We start from the raw sequence: 15,388 nt of genomic DNA, 5'->3' as shown, positions 1-15,388 counted from the left end.
CCCCAGCTTGTCATCTCCAATTGGGAAAAATAGAATAAAATAAAATAAAATGAAGGGGGAAAATGGTCTTTCCAAGTACAAAGTACGAGACCATTGTAACTTTTAGTGGGTGGCTTAGGCCCACCACCTGGAACCCAGGGCACAGCGGCCACCTCAGGGATCCTTCAATAAAATCAGGGTTTGAACCCTTAGGGAGAGCTGAACTCATCAAATTTGTGTTGTTAAACTATAACCTCAAGCTAGAACGTGGAACCGTAAACTTAATGGTGCTCAGAAGGCAGTAGATATAATAAAGCCCAGCCTGAGAGCCCACGCATTAGAGATCTTAGTTTCTCTAAAAAATTAAAAAGACTGTTCTTAAATGCACATAGTTTTAAATTGCAAGCTTGCTTCAAAAATTTTAAATCTAAGGAAGCCATGTTGGGCCTTATCAATATTAAACAAGACAAAATGGAGAATGAAGTGTGCAAATGTTTGTTATTTGAGAGGGGCTCCAAAAGAGAGTTTTCCTCCCAAGTGGTAAAATCCTGTATACGTGCTACTTGTGTTCTGAAAGGAGGATTACCCCACCTCCTTCCTCTAGTTTAGTGAGGAGGGTGATTTTAAGTCTAATGGTAAATGATGTTTTGTTGTAACTTTTGAGTTTGTGAGTACACCTGTGTTCCAATCTATTTTGGAATGTGAAGTTAACCTAATGTTTCTGCTGCAAAAGCTTAGTTGAGCACAATTGCTCTCTCAAGCTAAAATGCAGTGTATGTATTTCATTAAGCATATGCCTATGAAAGTATGGTGTTCTTTCTAAGAAAAATTGTTATTAAATGTAGAGGCTTCCATGGCCAGCAAAAATTGTCTATCTGAGTCCAGTCCTGATATCAGTCTATAAGACTTCCTGGCCTCTTTTCTTAGAAAATGCCCCCCCCCCCCTGTTTCATTCTGTCTCTTTCAGTTTTTTTCTCCCTTCTTACGTCTGTGCCAGGTAAATTTACTCCCGAGTAAGCTTCCTTTAAAGGAAACTGCAAAGGGGGGGGGAATCTTTCCTAAAGTTACCCTGCATCTCACTTTCCTATGTGTAGTTATTAAAATAATAATAATAATAATAATAATAATAATAATAATAATAATAATAATAATAATCTAAATTAGGCTTACTATTTCTCTGCAAGTTAAGGGGAAAAAAACCCTGTTCACTTCAATCTTCCTTTAAATATCATTTCTATAGGAACTTGCATTCTTTAGTCTAAGGAAGCAAACTCACTCAAACTATCTCAAGATCTGCTAAAAGCGTTCTGTGTAAAGTTGGGTAGTTTTATTTTCCTCTTCCTTAGTACATGATAGGAGCATAGATGTTTCCTTTCCCAGCTGTAAATCTGTACTTAAATGTGTATGTCTCTTTGGTAGTACAAATCTTGCTGTGAAATCTTGCTGTGAACCCTATATTTTGGAGGGTTGGACTAGATGACCCCAGGGTCCCTTTCAACTCTCCCAATTTGTGGCTGTGTGGAAGGACATGTGTCTGCAAGCATTGGAGGGTAATTCTTAAATTCTGGTGTGGTGAAGGAGTTGAAATTCAGCCTAGCTTTGCTCTTTAGTTTTAAAAGGTGCGAGGTGAAGCCTTGATGTTTTTCAAGCACAACTGCTAATATCAAGCATTTGAGTGATTACAGTGTTTATCATTTTGTCTACTATTTAAAAATCAGACTTCAAAGTCAATTCAAAGTTTCAGCACATACAAATACATATGCGCCTTGACCAATCCTGTAAATAAAGGGCAGGGAAAAAAAATTGTCTGCAAATGGTAAGGCTGAAATGACTGAGAATGTTAAAAAAAATCCTATGAATTCTGACTCTCTGGCCATTTTTTCCCATATATAAGGGCGTGGCATTGTTCCGCGAATGGCCAGAGGGATATTAGCCCTTTCCTGTACATAAAGGAAGCAGTCCCTTTGCTTGGGCTGCAATTGCTAGCTTTGGTGAATACTTGAATCGCTGAGTTTCTCTTTTTTGTTTTAAAATCTAACCCTATTTTTAAAAATCTACTCCTTACCCTTCCCTTCCCTTATTCAAATGGTAATTTAGCCAAAAGAGTCAATATTTTCAATAGTATAAAAGGTTTGCTGAGACATGAACTCTGCACATGCACAGAGGCTAGATCAGCTAAAGAAAAAAAGGAGTGAGGGGGAAAAAGAGAGGGGGGAGGAAAAGAGGGGAACTGTAAGGGGGGAGAGGAGGTTTCGAGAGCTTGGGCTGCAGGGAGAAACTTATCCAAATTTCCTGTTATTGGTTTCAGAACTCACAGGGTTAAAGAGTTCTGGTGACGTCTCTTTCCTGAGGCGTGGTTAGAAACACATACAGGAGTGGCTTGACTCCGAGTGTTTCAGTCTGCTCTCTGTCTCTATGCGAGAGGGAGAAAATGGGCGAGCTGTCGCCAGGTTGATTTAAGAGCTGTTAAACTTCATGATTAAAGGCAAGAGAAGATAAGGAATGCCTTGTGTCTGTTCTGAATTATTACCCACATGCTGCAATTGCTTCGCCGCTGTGTTTACTCTGCTACCGGCAAGAGAGAGAGGCAGGAAGGATTTTTGGATTGGCAGGGACAACAGCAAAGCTGCGCAAGCGGAAGCGTGCCAGGCTCCATGTTTGGCCTCTGTTTACACTCTTGTCCAGCATAATAGCATAGGTTATGGATGCTTGCCAACGCTTTGAAGCATTGCAGGAACGTCCCACGTGTGGGGGAAGCCAGCAGGAAAGTTGCTGGGGCCAGCCGGAGCTGTCTCTGAGGCTGGAAGGAGCTCGCTGGGAGGAGAAGCCGATCTGCCGGAGGCCGGAGGAAGCTGATGCCAGTCGTGAGTAAGCTTACCCCGGGGGAGAAGGAGATGGCTCAGTCCCAGGAACATGGCTTTGAGCTTAAGCTGCCATGTGCGAAGTTAACCACTCAAACGTGGCTGGAGTGGAGTTATTTAGCAGAGTTGTCCCTAGACGGAGCCAAGCTCTGGGAATTGGTCCAACCGATGTCTACGTCAGCAGGGGCGGTTGCAAGCCAACGTGAAGCTGAGGAGCGTGTGCTTACTTTTCTGGCTGAGAATGTAAGTGCTGATTTGAGGCCCATTGTTCTGGATGCAAGGAAGCCTGAGGTCGCTTGGCTAGCTCTCCAGGAAGTGTGTAAAGCTGGGGGTGGAAGCAAGGGCCGGGAGATGGCTGCATCAGAACAGGAGAGGCAAGAGGGCACTGATCACCTTCGTGGAAGCCGGTGCACAGCTGGGAAAGGCTGTGGGACCCCTGAGGGGGACGAAGGGACTATTGCCACTGCTGCTGTTGCTGCAAGTTTTGCAGGGTCTAAAAGCTGCGTGGGTGCTGCAACGTGTATGCGTGAGGAGCTTGGAAAGAGGCAAGCTGCTGGGGGCCCTTTACCCATCACTGGGGGTGCAGGAAAGCATCCTGGGAGCCCTGGGAGCAGTGGGGGGGCGGTGAGCAGTAAAAGCTCAGAAAAGCCTCTTTTTCCAAAGGCTGCCAAGAGTTGTTTGCGTCGTAAGTCGAAGCCTGGGAAACAGGACAGAGCTGGAGGCTTCAAGGCCAGCCATCTGCTGCAGAGGGAGATAACGGCTGCAGAGTTGTCTGGGAATGCTGAGATAAGTCCAGTCTTCAGAGCAACGGAAGAAGTTGCGGTTTCGGAAGCTGCCAAGGACAGGTGCAGCACGACGTTTGTTGCTGCCATGGCAACACCACAGAACAATACCAGCAGGGACACAGCTGTGAAGTGGGTGTTGGATTTGGGAGCGAGTCATCACCTCATTGGGACGCCATCTGCTGGGGAGCTGCGGAATTGCAGGGCTGTTTCAGCTGGAATGACTGTTACATTAGCTGATGGGACAAAAAGGAAAGTTTCTAATGCTGCAAATGTATATGTTTCTGTTTTGCAGGCGGAGCTGGAATGCTTCATCGTACCAGGGATGAAGTGTTGCCTGTTATCGATACCTGCTCTCGCGAAGCAGGGGTACAAAATTTGTTTTGAAAATGATACCTGTTCCATTTTCAGAGGGGGGAGACAACTTGTCAACGTGGCATGCAAGGACAATCTCTTTGTTCTGGAAACACCTCTGGAGGGTGGTGGGAATGCAGGAAAAGCAAAGGCACAGTGTGCTAGTGTTCCCAGCCATGGTTCATGTGTTCATATATGGCACAAGAGAATGTCTCATGCTTGTTTGGAAGATGTTAAGAGGTTGCCAGGCTGCACCAAAGGTTGTAAAATCACACCATGTGAGGAATCCCTAGTGTGCAGGGCATGCAGCAAGGTTCAAAGGTGCAGGTTTCCCGGGGTAAAGAGGGTAACCACAAAACCTTTTGAGTTGGTTCACACAGACCTTACAGGACCCATGAAGTGTGAGAGTCTGGGTGGGGCCAGGTATCTGCTGACAGTGGCAGATGATTTTTCTCAGAATTTATGGTGTTTCTCTCTCAGATCACAGAGGGAGGCGGCGCAACTCATCCAGGATTGGGTTGTGGAGGTGGAACTAAGGTTTTCCACCAAGGTGCAAGAGTTCAGGAGCGACCGTGGGTCACAGTTCACTGGGTCTGCTCTGAAGGAGTTTTTCAAGGAAAAGGGAATTCGTCACCAGGTGACGGGCGCAAAGTCTCCTCAAGAGAGAGGCGTGGCAGAGCACAGGAGTGAAGCACTGGCTGAAGCTGTCAGGGTTTTACTGTGTGACTCTGGGCTGCCTCAGAGCTTTTGGAGTGAAGCTTGGAAGTTTGCCAGCTTTGTTTTTAACAGGTCCTACAATCACGATGTTGGTGACGCACCATATTTTCTGTTGCACAAGAGGAAGCCACAGGTGCATTTCTTCCGTTCGTTTGGTTCCAGGGCTTCAGTGCCAATACCAACAGCGCAACGGAAGGAGGGTGGTCCAAGGTACCAGGACATGATCTTCTGTGGGTATGATCCTGCAACAAATGGGTGGAAGTTTGCATACCCAGAGGGTGATCAGACCAAGCTGCTGGTCAGCAAGCATGCTGAGTTCTTTGAGCAGGGTGGTTGGTCACGACCTAAGGTTGGTTCTGATTTTCTCTCAGAATGCTTGTCCGATTCTGAAGGGGAGGAAAGGGAGGAAGAAAGGGAGGAAGGAGAGGCAGAGGCGGAGCCTGTTGCTGAAGACTAGGTTGCTGATAATGGTCAAGCACAGGGGTGGGGTTCTCCACAGGTTAAGAGGGAACCCAAGAGTGAGCCTTCATCTCCTGTTAGCCAAGTGCAGAAGGCCCGAAGACGCAGCAAGTCAGAGGGGGAGTCCTCTGTGCTGGAAGACACACTTGCTGACCCCAGTGGGTCAGGAGGAGCGCCCGAGGTTGTACTCCGGCGGTCAACTCGCACCACAAAGGGGGTTCCACCTGAGAGGTTTCAGGTCACCAGTGCGTGGGTTGGTTTCACACAGTGTGATTCTGGGAGTGTGGAAGGGATTCAACAATTGCCTGGGATAGATGCCAGTGGGAGGCAAAAGGCAATGGGAGGTGAGTTGAACTCAAAGAGGTCTGTAAATAAGGGTTCACAGTTTCCCTCAGGATTCGTGACGAGAGGGGGTGTTATTGGTTTCAGAACTCACAGGGTTAAAGAGTTCTGGTGACGTCTCTTTCCTGAGGCGTGGTTAGAAACACATACGGGAGTGGCTTGACTCCGAGTGTTTCAGTCTGCTCTCTGTCTCTATGCAAGAGGGAGAAAATGGGCGAGCTGTCGCCAGGTTGATTTAAGAGCTGTTAAACTTCATGATTAAAGGCAAGAGAAGATAAGGAATGCCTTGTGTCTGTTCTGAATTATTACCCACATGCTGCAATTGCTTCACCGCTGTGTTTACTCTGCTACCGGCAAGAGAGAGAGGCAGGAAGGATTTTTGGATTGGCAGGGACAACAGCAAAGCTGCGCAAGCGGAAGCGTGCCAGGCTCCATGTTTGGCCTCTGTTTACACTCTTGTCCGGCATAATAGCATATTTCCTTATGTAAAACTTGGAACCATTGAGGGAAATCACCCTTAATGTGTCCTTTGCTCCAGGGGCTATGTAAGACAAAAGGGTTAAAAACTAGCCCATCAAAAGTCAAGAGGCTTCCAGGTTTCAAATCTTAACATGCCAAATTCTTTTCACAGGTAAATATTAAAGCGCCTCCACTGTGAGTTCCACTCTTGACTAGTTCTCCCCCCCCCATGGGATTTAACTTTTATAACAGGCTTTGTGTGCATTATAGGAACAGCATTCCTGACAGAGATTTTCAAAGGAAATAAAAAAATTTCCCTTTAAAACAGGATACGTGAACTCGGACCCACATAAGCAAAATGTTTAATAACTTGCCAATTGTGTTCAAATTAACAAAGGTTTTGTCCCTTCATTTCTTCCACAGCCAAACTAAGTGAAGGAAAGCAAACAAACTTGGCAGATAATAACAGTAATTATATGAAAATGTGATAATAATATTGGAATGAATGAAATGCTTAATCCGCTAAGAATTTTATTATTTGCAGCTTCCAACGGAAACCAAAGGACATGCTTTTTTGCCTTTTGCCCCTTCCCTTTTCTAACTCTGTCTTTTAAGTCCCCCAAACCCTGCCCCTTACAGGATATCACTTCTACAGATGTGTTACTAGGGATCCAATAAAAAGCTTCGCCACCACAAGACCTGCAGCAACAACAGACACCAAAGTTTTCAAAGTGGCCACAGCTATCTCTTTCAAAGGATATAGACTGCCGGGGGAGTGGGCCTGACAAAGGGGGGTGGAGTTGACTTGCAAGGACATCTTCTCACTTTTGAACCTCAAGACTGTGCTCCAGGATTCAAAAGATACATACATAAAATATCCCAATTGTCTCAAGATATGCAACTGATATTTAATTAGTTTGTTTTGTATTATTATGTGTTATTACATAGGAATGTTGAAATGTGTCTGACAGTGTGTTATTTCCACAAAAGGGGGGGGGGTATTTTTGTGTGTAATTGTTTTTATGTTTAATGTCTTATTCCTTACACCTCAGTGGAGGATTCTCAAACATTTTATGCTTTTTAACAGATCATGCTATTATGTAGTCCAATGTTTAGAATTAGATAAATTTATAACCACATTTCGTTGTTCCACCTGGCACTCTGCCAACTTCCCTACCCATTTTAAAATGTGCTAAAACTCACTTTACCAAGGAGAAGCTTCAGGAATGTATATATGCTTTGGTTTAGCAGGAATAATCCCTTATAGAGTTAAATTGACTTATTTGGACAAGTGCCCTTTAAGAATGGTTTTCTTTTAACAGATTGGTTTGAAAAGTTGAGAACCATGGGCATATAAATTCAAATTGGACTCAGTTTGAATTGGGCAAGTGTATCCAGGCTGCAATTAGCTTTTTGGTCCTTAAAGTGCAAGTGAGCAACTTCCCATGACTGCAAGACCAGAGTCTATAATAATAAAATCCCATAGAATGGCCAAGGCAAAGACATTTCTCTCATGACGTGTCCAAAACCTGTGCCAGCTGTGGTGAGTGCCAGGCAACATGGTTAATATGAAAGCCCTAAGTGGATTCGCCAGGGGTTGCCACTACTGTGACACCATGCCGATGTGAGACCACAGAAGAGCTACCTTGACACCTGAGAACACAAAAATGGCGGGGGACAAAGCAAACTGCATTTTTCAGCCATTAGTGGACCTTCCTGCTAAATGTAAAGCATAGACCACTATTGAGAAAATATTTCTTCCAAGGTGCTAGAATACTACAAGTAACTGAGCAACACAATATTAATTTTACGTGATATCCTATGTCTAACTATGTGCACTGTTACACTGTTATATTTCTATGCAAATGTCCTTAAGAAGCGTGACATCCAAGTCCCTTTCAGGTTCACATGGACACACGCATCTAGGACGGAGAATAGCAGGTTAATATTTACCACCTTAAATTGTGCGGAGAAAAGGATTGCAAAGTAGCCACCTTTGCAATCTTATCTCCGAAGGGGGGAACTGTAGCAGGAACCCCCCCCCAATCATTCAGTTTGTACAAACTTCACACACTCACACTCACACACTACATATGCCACACTTCTGTTATAAATTCATAGAAAAATCAACCATACATCGGATTTGTACTGTTCCATTTTTATTTTACTCCATATGACAAGGACTATCAAAGGGGGGTGGCTTGGTTCTGGTCAGCCATAATCCTTTCACCATCCCAGCACATCCACAGGAGCCCTGCCCAGTTGCTATGCCAACCCTGATGGTCCTAGACAGAAGACCATCAAGATCACAAAGAACTTGCATATGGGAGTGGATTCAGCATGGACTGAAACAAAGGACAATGATCAGATCTTGCCTCTGGGGGCAGGAAACTGCCAACTCCCCTTTGTCTCCTGGAAGTGACTCATGGGGAGGGGGAAAGGAGGAACCAGCCAGGTGACAGGACACTCAGGTTACCACCAACTCCTCCCTCAACACCCCCTTTCTCTAATGTATGCATGATGTTTCTGGGGGTGGGCTTGACCTAGAGGATGGGAATTTCAAAAGTTTTTATAAGGTCTTGCACACCATCTTTCTGGGTCTTTCCTCTCTCCTGCAAGTGAGGGGAACACCCTGTTGCAACAGTTCAATAAAGGCCAAGCCTACAGGCTGCTGTTTTGCTCCAAGTTATCCTGGTTGGTGTCTTTATTTTGTCCAAGGGAGCCCTCGGATTTTTCCGGTAACACTAAGAAGAAAACATTTCCAGGAGATTGTTTGGTCTTTTTTTATTCTAGAAATATCAAAGACTGAGTGCTCCAGACATATTATGAGAAGGATCTTGAAATAGATGATGACTGGCAGCATTAAGATAAACTCTGCAGTGTAATATGTTTTCAATAATGGAATACTGAATAGTATAGTTTGTGTAAAATATGCAGGGATTTATGATATGTAAAATGAACTATCAAAGGAGAAGAAAGGAAGTCATTGATATCTTAAGGATGTAAAATGAGTATTTTAAACATTAAAACAAATTTTTAAAATAAAATTATATATAAAAAAGAAAAAGGAAAATGCTTGTTTTCTTTTTAAATGTCACCAATTTCAGTAGGTTTGTTTTAAAGCAGGGGTGGGGAGACCTGTGGCACTCCAGATATCATTTGACCCCCTAACAGGATATTTGCCATCCTCAGCTTTTTTGGATGCTGGATCAAGGATGTCAACACATTACATCTTATCGAGGATAATCGTGAAGGCAATGCAAATTGCACAAAGATCACTCACCACTTTCGCCTCCAAAGCTGCTTGAGCAAAACCTGTGCGTTTACCCCACATTATGCAGTAATCGTGACTATACAGTGCTTCTCTACCTCCACCAGGTGCAATGCCCAGTAAATGGCCTTTCTTCATTATTTCCACAATTTCAGCTTTCTTGTAAGATTTCAACCCGAGCACATAATAAAACATCTGCAGCCCTGAAAAAAATAAGCTCCAAATAGAAGAATGTATTTTATGTGAAACTTATTTAGGAAATAGTGTGGATACAATGCAAGTGCCATTATTCCAAAGATATTGCACTATTATGGATCACAAGCATAGCTCTCTGCCATCCATTTCAACTATGATTTCATGGATGGGGAATTTCAATCCCTTTAGGGTGCAGAGCTTTTGGATACAGTAGACACACACACGGGGGGGGGGGGAGGAGATACACAAATGGAACTGAGGAGACCATGCTGATGGAAAACTGCCACCTCCAGCAGAGATTGGTACACAGATATATGGGTGGAGGTTATTTGCTGCATTAATTAACCTAGTGGAAAAACTCCAAACAGCACTCTGTGCTACTGGGCCTCTTTGGCCTCCTTCCTTCCTTCCTTCCTTCCTTCCTTCCTTCCTTCCTTCCTTCCTTCAAATGACCTTTCTGTGATGTCATAGTTTCCTGGTGTGGCTGCTGTGTGCGTGCAGAGGAAGATGATGTGGGGGGAGTGGCAGTGGAGGGCCATGAACACCACAGCAAGGGTGCCACATGTGTTTGATTGCAGTGTCACATGGGGGCATAAAAGCTGTGTGTGGGAGTGCTTGATTGGCCATGTGTTTGGGTGGGGCCATGATTCCTGGGATCTGTGTGCAGATTTGGTGATAGGTTGGACTTGCTATCAAAGCCACGGACATGTCTTTGGGGCTTCACTGGGCTTCTGCCCTTTTCCTTAGCTGTAGCTCCTATCCCATCCCAGCTGCCACCCAGTGGTGTTTGAATACAGAGGATTTTGCGCAGGTGGTTTGCTAGTGCAGATGCTCCCAAGCAGAATCCCATACTTTGCGTTGTTCTTTCCAGTAAGGAATATCCCATCTTTACTAATGACTGAACTTTGCAAAACTCTTTGTACTTGAGGAAATCATCAACTTAGACACCCCAAAGCCTACACCTTGTCCTGTTCTGGTATTAAAGTGAACAGCAATTATTACATGAGAGCTTGTAGTCATAGCATAGGAATCAGATGACACATTATCCAGATTGCTCAATTTTTAGATCTCTGGGGAAGAATGTAGACAGAAAAGCATGGCATTTCTTCATGGAGACCATTTCTGCTGACTCAGTTGTGAATTGGAAATAATTATTCATCCTGCATTCATTCTCTTTTACTAGCAATGACTTGGTGAGAAAGTACCTTCATCTGCAATAACTAAAGTATTTCACCTGTTGCTGCTATTTTATTTATCAATTGTTTTTACCTGCTTTCCTGATGTACAGTTTTATATTTTATAGCATTGTTTCATAGCTTATAGTATTGTTTTATGCCATATTTTACATATTTTAAGTAAAAAAGCATGATTTAAATTTAAATAATTTACCTGGTATCCAATACACGATATGATGAATTAATGAAAAGCACCCTCTCCCCGTCTCTAAAAAATATCTAGCCACAAATAAGGCATAGCCAAGAGGAGCAACTCCATGATGATAAATAATAATCCCTGGTCCTTTAGGGATATGTTCTATACCAGTAAGTTCATAACCTGAAAATAATACGAAATGCAACAAAGAAATATCGCAACCATTACTGGAGGAAATCAGTGTGGTTCAGGGGAAAAAAAAAAGAAATTTAAGATCAGGTTAAAAGCTCTGTTATATGCTTTTGAATTATGGTGCTAGAGGAGACTCTTGAGAGTCCCATGGACTGTAAGAAGATCAAACCTATCCATTCTTAAGGAAAGAGCCCTGAGTGCTCACTGGAAGGATAGATCCTGAAGCTGAGGCTCCAATACTTTGGCTACCTCATGAGAAGGTAGATGTTGGGAAAGATTGAGGGCACAAGGAGAAGGGGTTGACAGAGGACAAGATGGTTGGACAGTGTTCTCAAAGCTACCAGCATGAGTCTGACTGAACCATGGGAGGCGGTGGAAGACAGGAGTGCCTGGCATGCTCTGGTCCATGGGGTCACAAAGAGTCGGACACGACTAAATGACTAAACATCAATGACAATATGCTCCAGCATTCTGGATGTTAGGTTGTCATCCACATGGATCAAGATTTTCTCTGTGGTGGTCCCTTAATGAATGAAGGGATTTCTCCTCTCGTGGAATGTTCCTTCCTTGCTTCCTTTTGAGAACAGGTGGAAACATTTTTGCCCAGTCTTTGAGTGAGCTAAAACTGTGTTTTGCTGTTTTAGTCTGCTTTAATCTTTTATATGGGGTTTAGCCCTTGGAATGGTTTAATATGTTGTTTCAACACTTACAGTAACATGAGACCTGTGGGAAGCATTGAGAACATATAAAGAGTTATATGGATCAGGCCAAAGGATTCTGTATTAGACCATCCTGTTTCCCACAGTGTCCATCTAAATTAGTAACCATACCACATCCTGTGCTGGCAAATTCCATAGTTTGTGTACATACAGTGGTACCTTGGGTTACAGATGCTTCAGGGTACAGACACTTCAGGTTACAGACTCTGCTAACTCAGAAATAGTACCTCAGGTTAACAACTTTGCTTCAGAATGAGAACAGAAATTTGGGGCAGCCTGCTGCAGGAGTGCATTCGAGTCCAAAGATCACAGTTTGGACAGCCTGGCAACAAACGGAACTGCAAAGCCGTTGGGAACTCACTTTTGACCTCCATAGCAATTACAGTGGTACCTCAGGTTAAGAACTTAATTCATTCTGGAGGTCTGTTTTTAACCTGAAACTGTTCTTAACCTGAGGTACCACTTTAGTGGGGACTCCTGCTGCCGCTGCGCTGCCATGGTGTGATTTCTGTTCTCATCCTGTAGCAAAGTTCTGTAACCTGAAGCGTCTGTAACCCGAGGTACCACTGTACATAGTTGCTAATTGTGTCTCTGTGAGGGGTAAAAAACATTCTCCAGGTTTCTTTTGGAGAAGAAGCGTACTTAAAATGTGGTTTAAATGTATAGTGTTTATGCAGTCACCAGCTGACCTTTTCTTTTGTAATCTGTCTTATTTATTTATTTTATCATTGATCCTTATGTAGCCAACCCAAACTTGTAGCTGTTGTGACTCTGAAGGGGGTTCAGAGGTCCAGTCCTGATTCACTGTGGCAACTATTGTTCCAGTGCCTCAAGCCTGAAATTCTGATCCTCAGTCCTATGAAATTATAGTTGTGGGAGCCAGGAAATCATGGAAAAGGCTTGTAGCGCCACCTGGTGCCTCGCTGACCTCGGTGACCTGCATGTCCGTGCCTTGCAGGGTATTAAGAGAATAGCCTTATAAGGAGTTATGTTCACCCCTCTGGGCAGTGTAACCCTATATGGTTTGTGGGTGGGTTAAAGCCTTGACCGGATGAGGTAACGTGAGACATTGGCAAACGGCCATGCGGCTGGAGAGAGAACAAAGGATAATATAAATAGTTACCGGAGGGAGAGAAGAAGCATGAAGGAACTGCTCCTCCATCCATGAAAATACAGCTGTCTCACTGTGTCTTTATTTTATGCTAAACAGCACCATTTTGTAACGGTTGGCTTCGACATATAGTGACTCATAAGAAAGAATTATTGCTATGAAAGAAACTTTTACTCACCATGCCATATCTTTCCATATATATCTGCAATATGAGCAAAAAATTTCCTTGGCTTTTTCCAAATTTTGCTATCAGGACCAGTTTCTTGGTGCTTATTCAACTTCTTGTAAACATATAGCCCAAATGAGCAAGCACAGCCAACCAAATATATATCTATCATTAAGGAACAAAGCAAAATCAGAAGCTTACGAAACCACCAAGGGTGAACCACTGAGCTCAGGTATTCTTCTAAATAAGGAAAACTAATCAAGTTTTGCAACATTTGAGTAAACCAGCCCATTGTTTCATGATCTGAAGCACCAAGCGTCAATGAAATAAATATATGAAGTGAAATTTTCTTCAGTTGTGATGCTATTTCCCCCACTGTTTACCTGGAAAACAGAAAATGCAGTACATTGGTTTGATCTTTCATCCCAGAAACATTCATGAATACATGAAAATCTCATGCTGCTTAATATTTTCCTAGTTTTCTCTCCCATATTTCCAAATCTTTCTTGCTTTCCAAGCTTTTACATAGTTGTCTTGATAGATATTATGGTTTTTTTTTAATTTTTAACCAAATCCCCAGAGATTTTATTTTTATTTCTATTTGCCACCCACATTCCGATTCAATGTCTTTTTTTGTTTGATTATTCTTTTTTTTAGCAGCATCTTGATTTTCCCTTTATTTTGTTAGCAGCCAGCCAATTTTACAAATCTACTTATCTCTTCTGTCACCTCCAGTATGCTCATTCTGGGTTGTTCTAAGGTTAATACGATGTCATCCGCGAATGCTTTCAATTTGTAATTTTGCAGGCCCACTGTTATTCCATTGATTTTATTCTTAATCCTTATATTTTGAGCCAGTGCTTCTAATATTAATATAAATAACAGCGGAGACATTGAGAAACCTTGCCTCATCCCTTTATATATCATACATTTTCCTGATATGTTGTTTACAATTATATTGGCCGTCTGCTCATTATAGATTGATTTTATACTTTTTATAAAGGTCTCCCCAAACCCCACTGCTGGAGTGTTAAGGAAAGTGAGAAAGAGTCACTTCTCCAAGAGCCCAGCAAGGCCCTCTGCAGCCACAGATATATCATCTGATGTATTGAGATATTGTGGTATTTAGCTGGTAATATATTGTGATGTTATAAACCTGATATTGCCCAGCCCTAAAGCACACTGAAAGACAGACAGCATTTCTCTCTCTCTCTCTCTCTCTCTCTCTCTCTCTCTCTCTCTCTCTCTGCGGACCCCTGCACAGGAAGTGACATATAGCACAACTACTAGCACATTTGCAAACGAAGAAGGGTCCAGTATGGTTTCAAATATAATGAGAGACTTTGATGAGATTACTGCATTGCAGGGGGTTGACTTGATGACCCTTGGGACCTTTCCAAATCTACACTTTATGATTATCTGAACAAAAACTTTTACTTACATTCCTGGTAAGCCTAAATTGCCTTTAATTCAGTCACCTCTCTCTGGAAGCAGCAGAAGTCTTGTCTGGTGCACTTTTTTGTAGGTTAATTTCCACCCCTATGGCAACATGTCCCTTTATGTAGCAGTTTAAAGAGGCTCTGATGGGTGTGCCATCTGAATGAGGAAACAAAGCATTGTGAAAAAGAGGGAGTGCTTAGAGTGCCTGCTTCTTGGAAGTTGTGGCCATTTGTAATTAAGGATAACTGATGAAATCACATCTACAATAGCAGTCATATTGCACAATAACATATTTGGTCACAGAAAACCAGTTATTGACTAAGGAGTAAAGGTAAGAATTGTGACAAGATATGCATGTAAAAGGATCATCCTGCAATACGTAAACCTTAGTAACATGTCATGTGTATTGAATTCTAGCACTGTAAAAGCTCTTCGATTGGACCTGCCATTTAATTCTAAAGCAGCATGCGTATGTGGATTTCATTAACACCTACTAGGTTTGAATACTGAATCTCAAGTTATCATCCTCAGTAATCAATCCTACTCTAATAAACTTGACCAGCTACTTGTGCTCTAGGCATTGTCTAAGATCTCCAATACCATCTGTTTGATTGTTTGGTTAAATTCTGCCATGCTGATTTTTCTGCAGGCAGCTCATCAAAAAGGTTGTTCACTCGTTGCTCCTGCAGTATGCTTTGCTTTCTCAGGAGCTCCAGAAATTCCAGGTTGACATGCTTTGACATCAAAGGGTCTCTGGCTTTCGGTACATGTTCAATATTGTCAGGTGGGGGTGGAGGATCCATGTCCAGCATGCATTCGTCAGTTATGTCAGAGCAATACTGTAATCACATACACATATGGTGGGCTTAATGTTTATTTCTCAAAAATACATGAAAGTGATATGAAAGTAGCCAAGGCAAATGTGCCACAGAAGCCCACCAACCCTTGCAAAAGCCGACTAGGTAAAGGT

At 42.9% G+C, this 15,388-nt stretch overlaps 1 protein-coding gene across 1 annotated transcript in view; it reads right to left on the bottom strand.

Annotated features, from left to right (window-relative positions):
• Window positions 1–14,572, bottom strand: part of LOC310713600 (DGAT1/2-independent enzyme synthesizing storage lipids-like) — a 28,089-nt gene extending 13,517 nt beyond the window's left edge. Inside the window, exons 1-4 of the mRNA XM_083518034.1 lie at window positions 14,420–14,572; window positions 12,991–13,361; window positions 10,809–10,973; window positions 9,237–9,427 (exon numbers count right to left, since the gene is read on the bottom strand). Of these exons, the coding sequence (XP_083374160.1) occupies window positions 9,237–9,427; window positions 10,809–10,973; window positions 12,991–13,270 (636 nt within the window). The 5' untranslated portion in view covers window positions 13,271–13,361; window positions 14,420–14,572. The remainder of the gene's footprint in view (window positions 1–9,236; window positions 9,428–10,808; window positions 10,974–12,990; window positions 13,362–14,419) is intronic.
• Window positions 14,573–15,388: the final 816 nt, after the last annotated feature.

This window comes from Podarcis liolepis, assembly GCF_965112155.1.
Source record: "Podarcis liolepis genome assembly, chromosome: 8".
Classification (NCBI taxonomy): Eukaryota; Metazoa; Chordata; class Lepidosauria; order Squamata; family Lacertidae; genus Podarcis; species Podarcis liolepis.
This window is presented reverse-complemented; position numbering and strand designations above follow the sequence as displayed.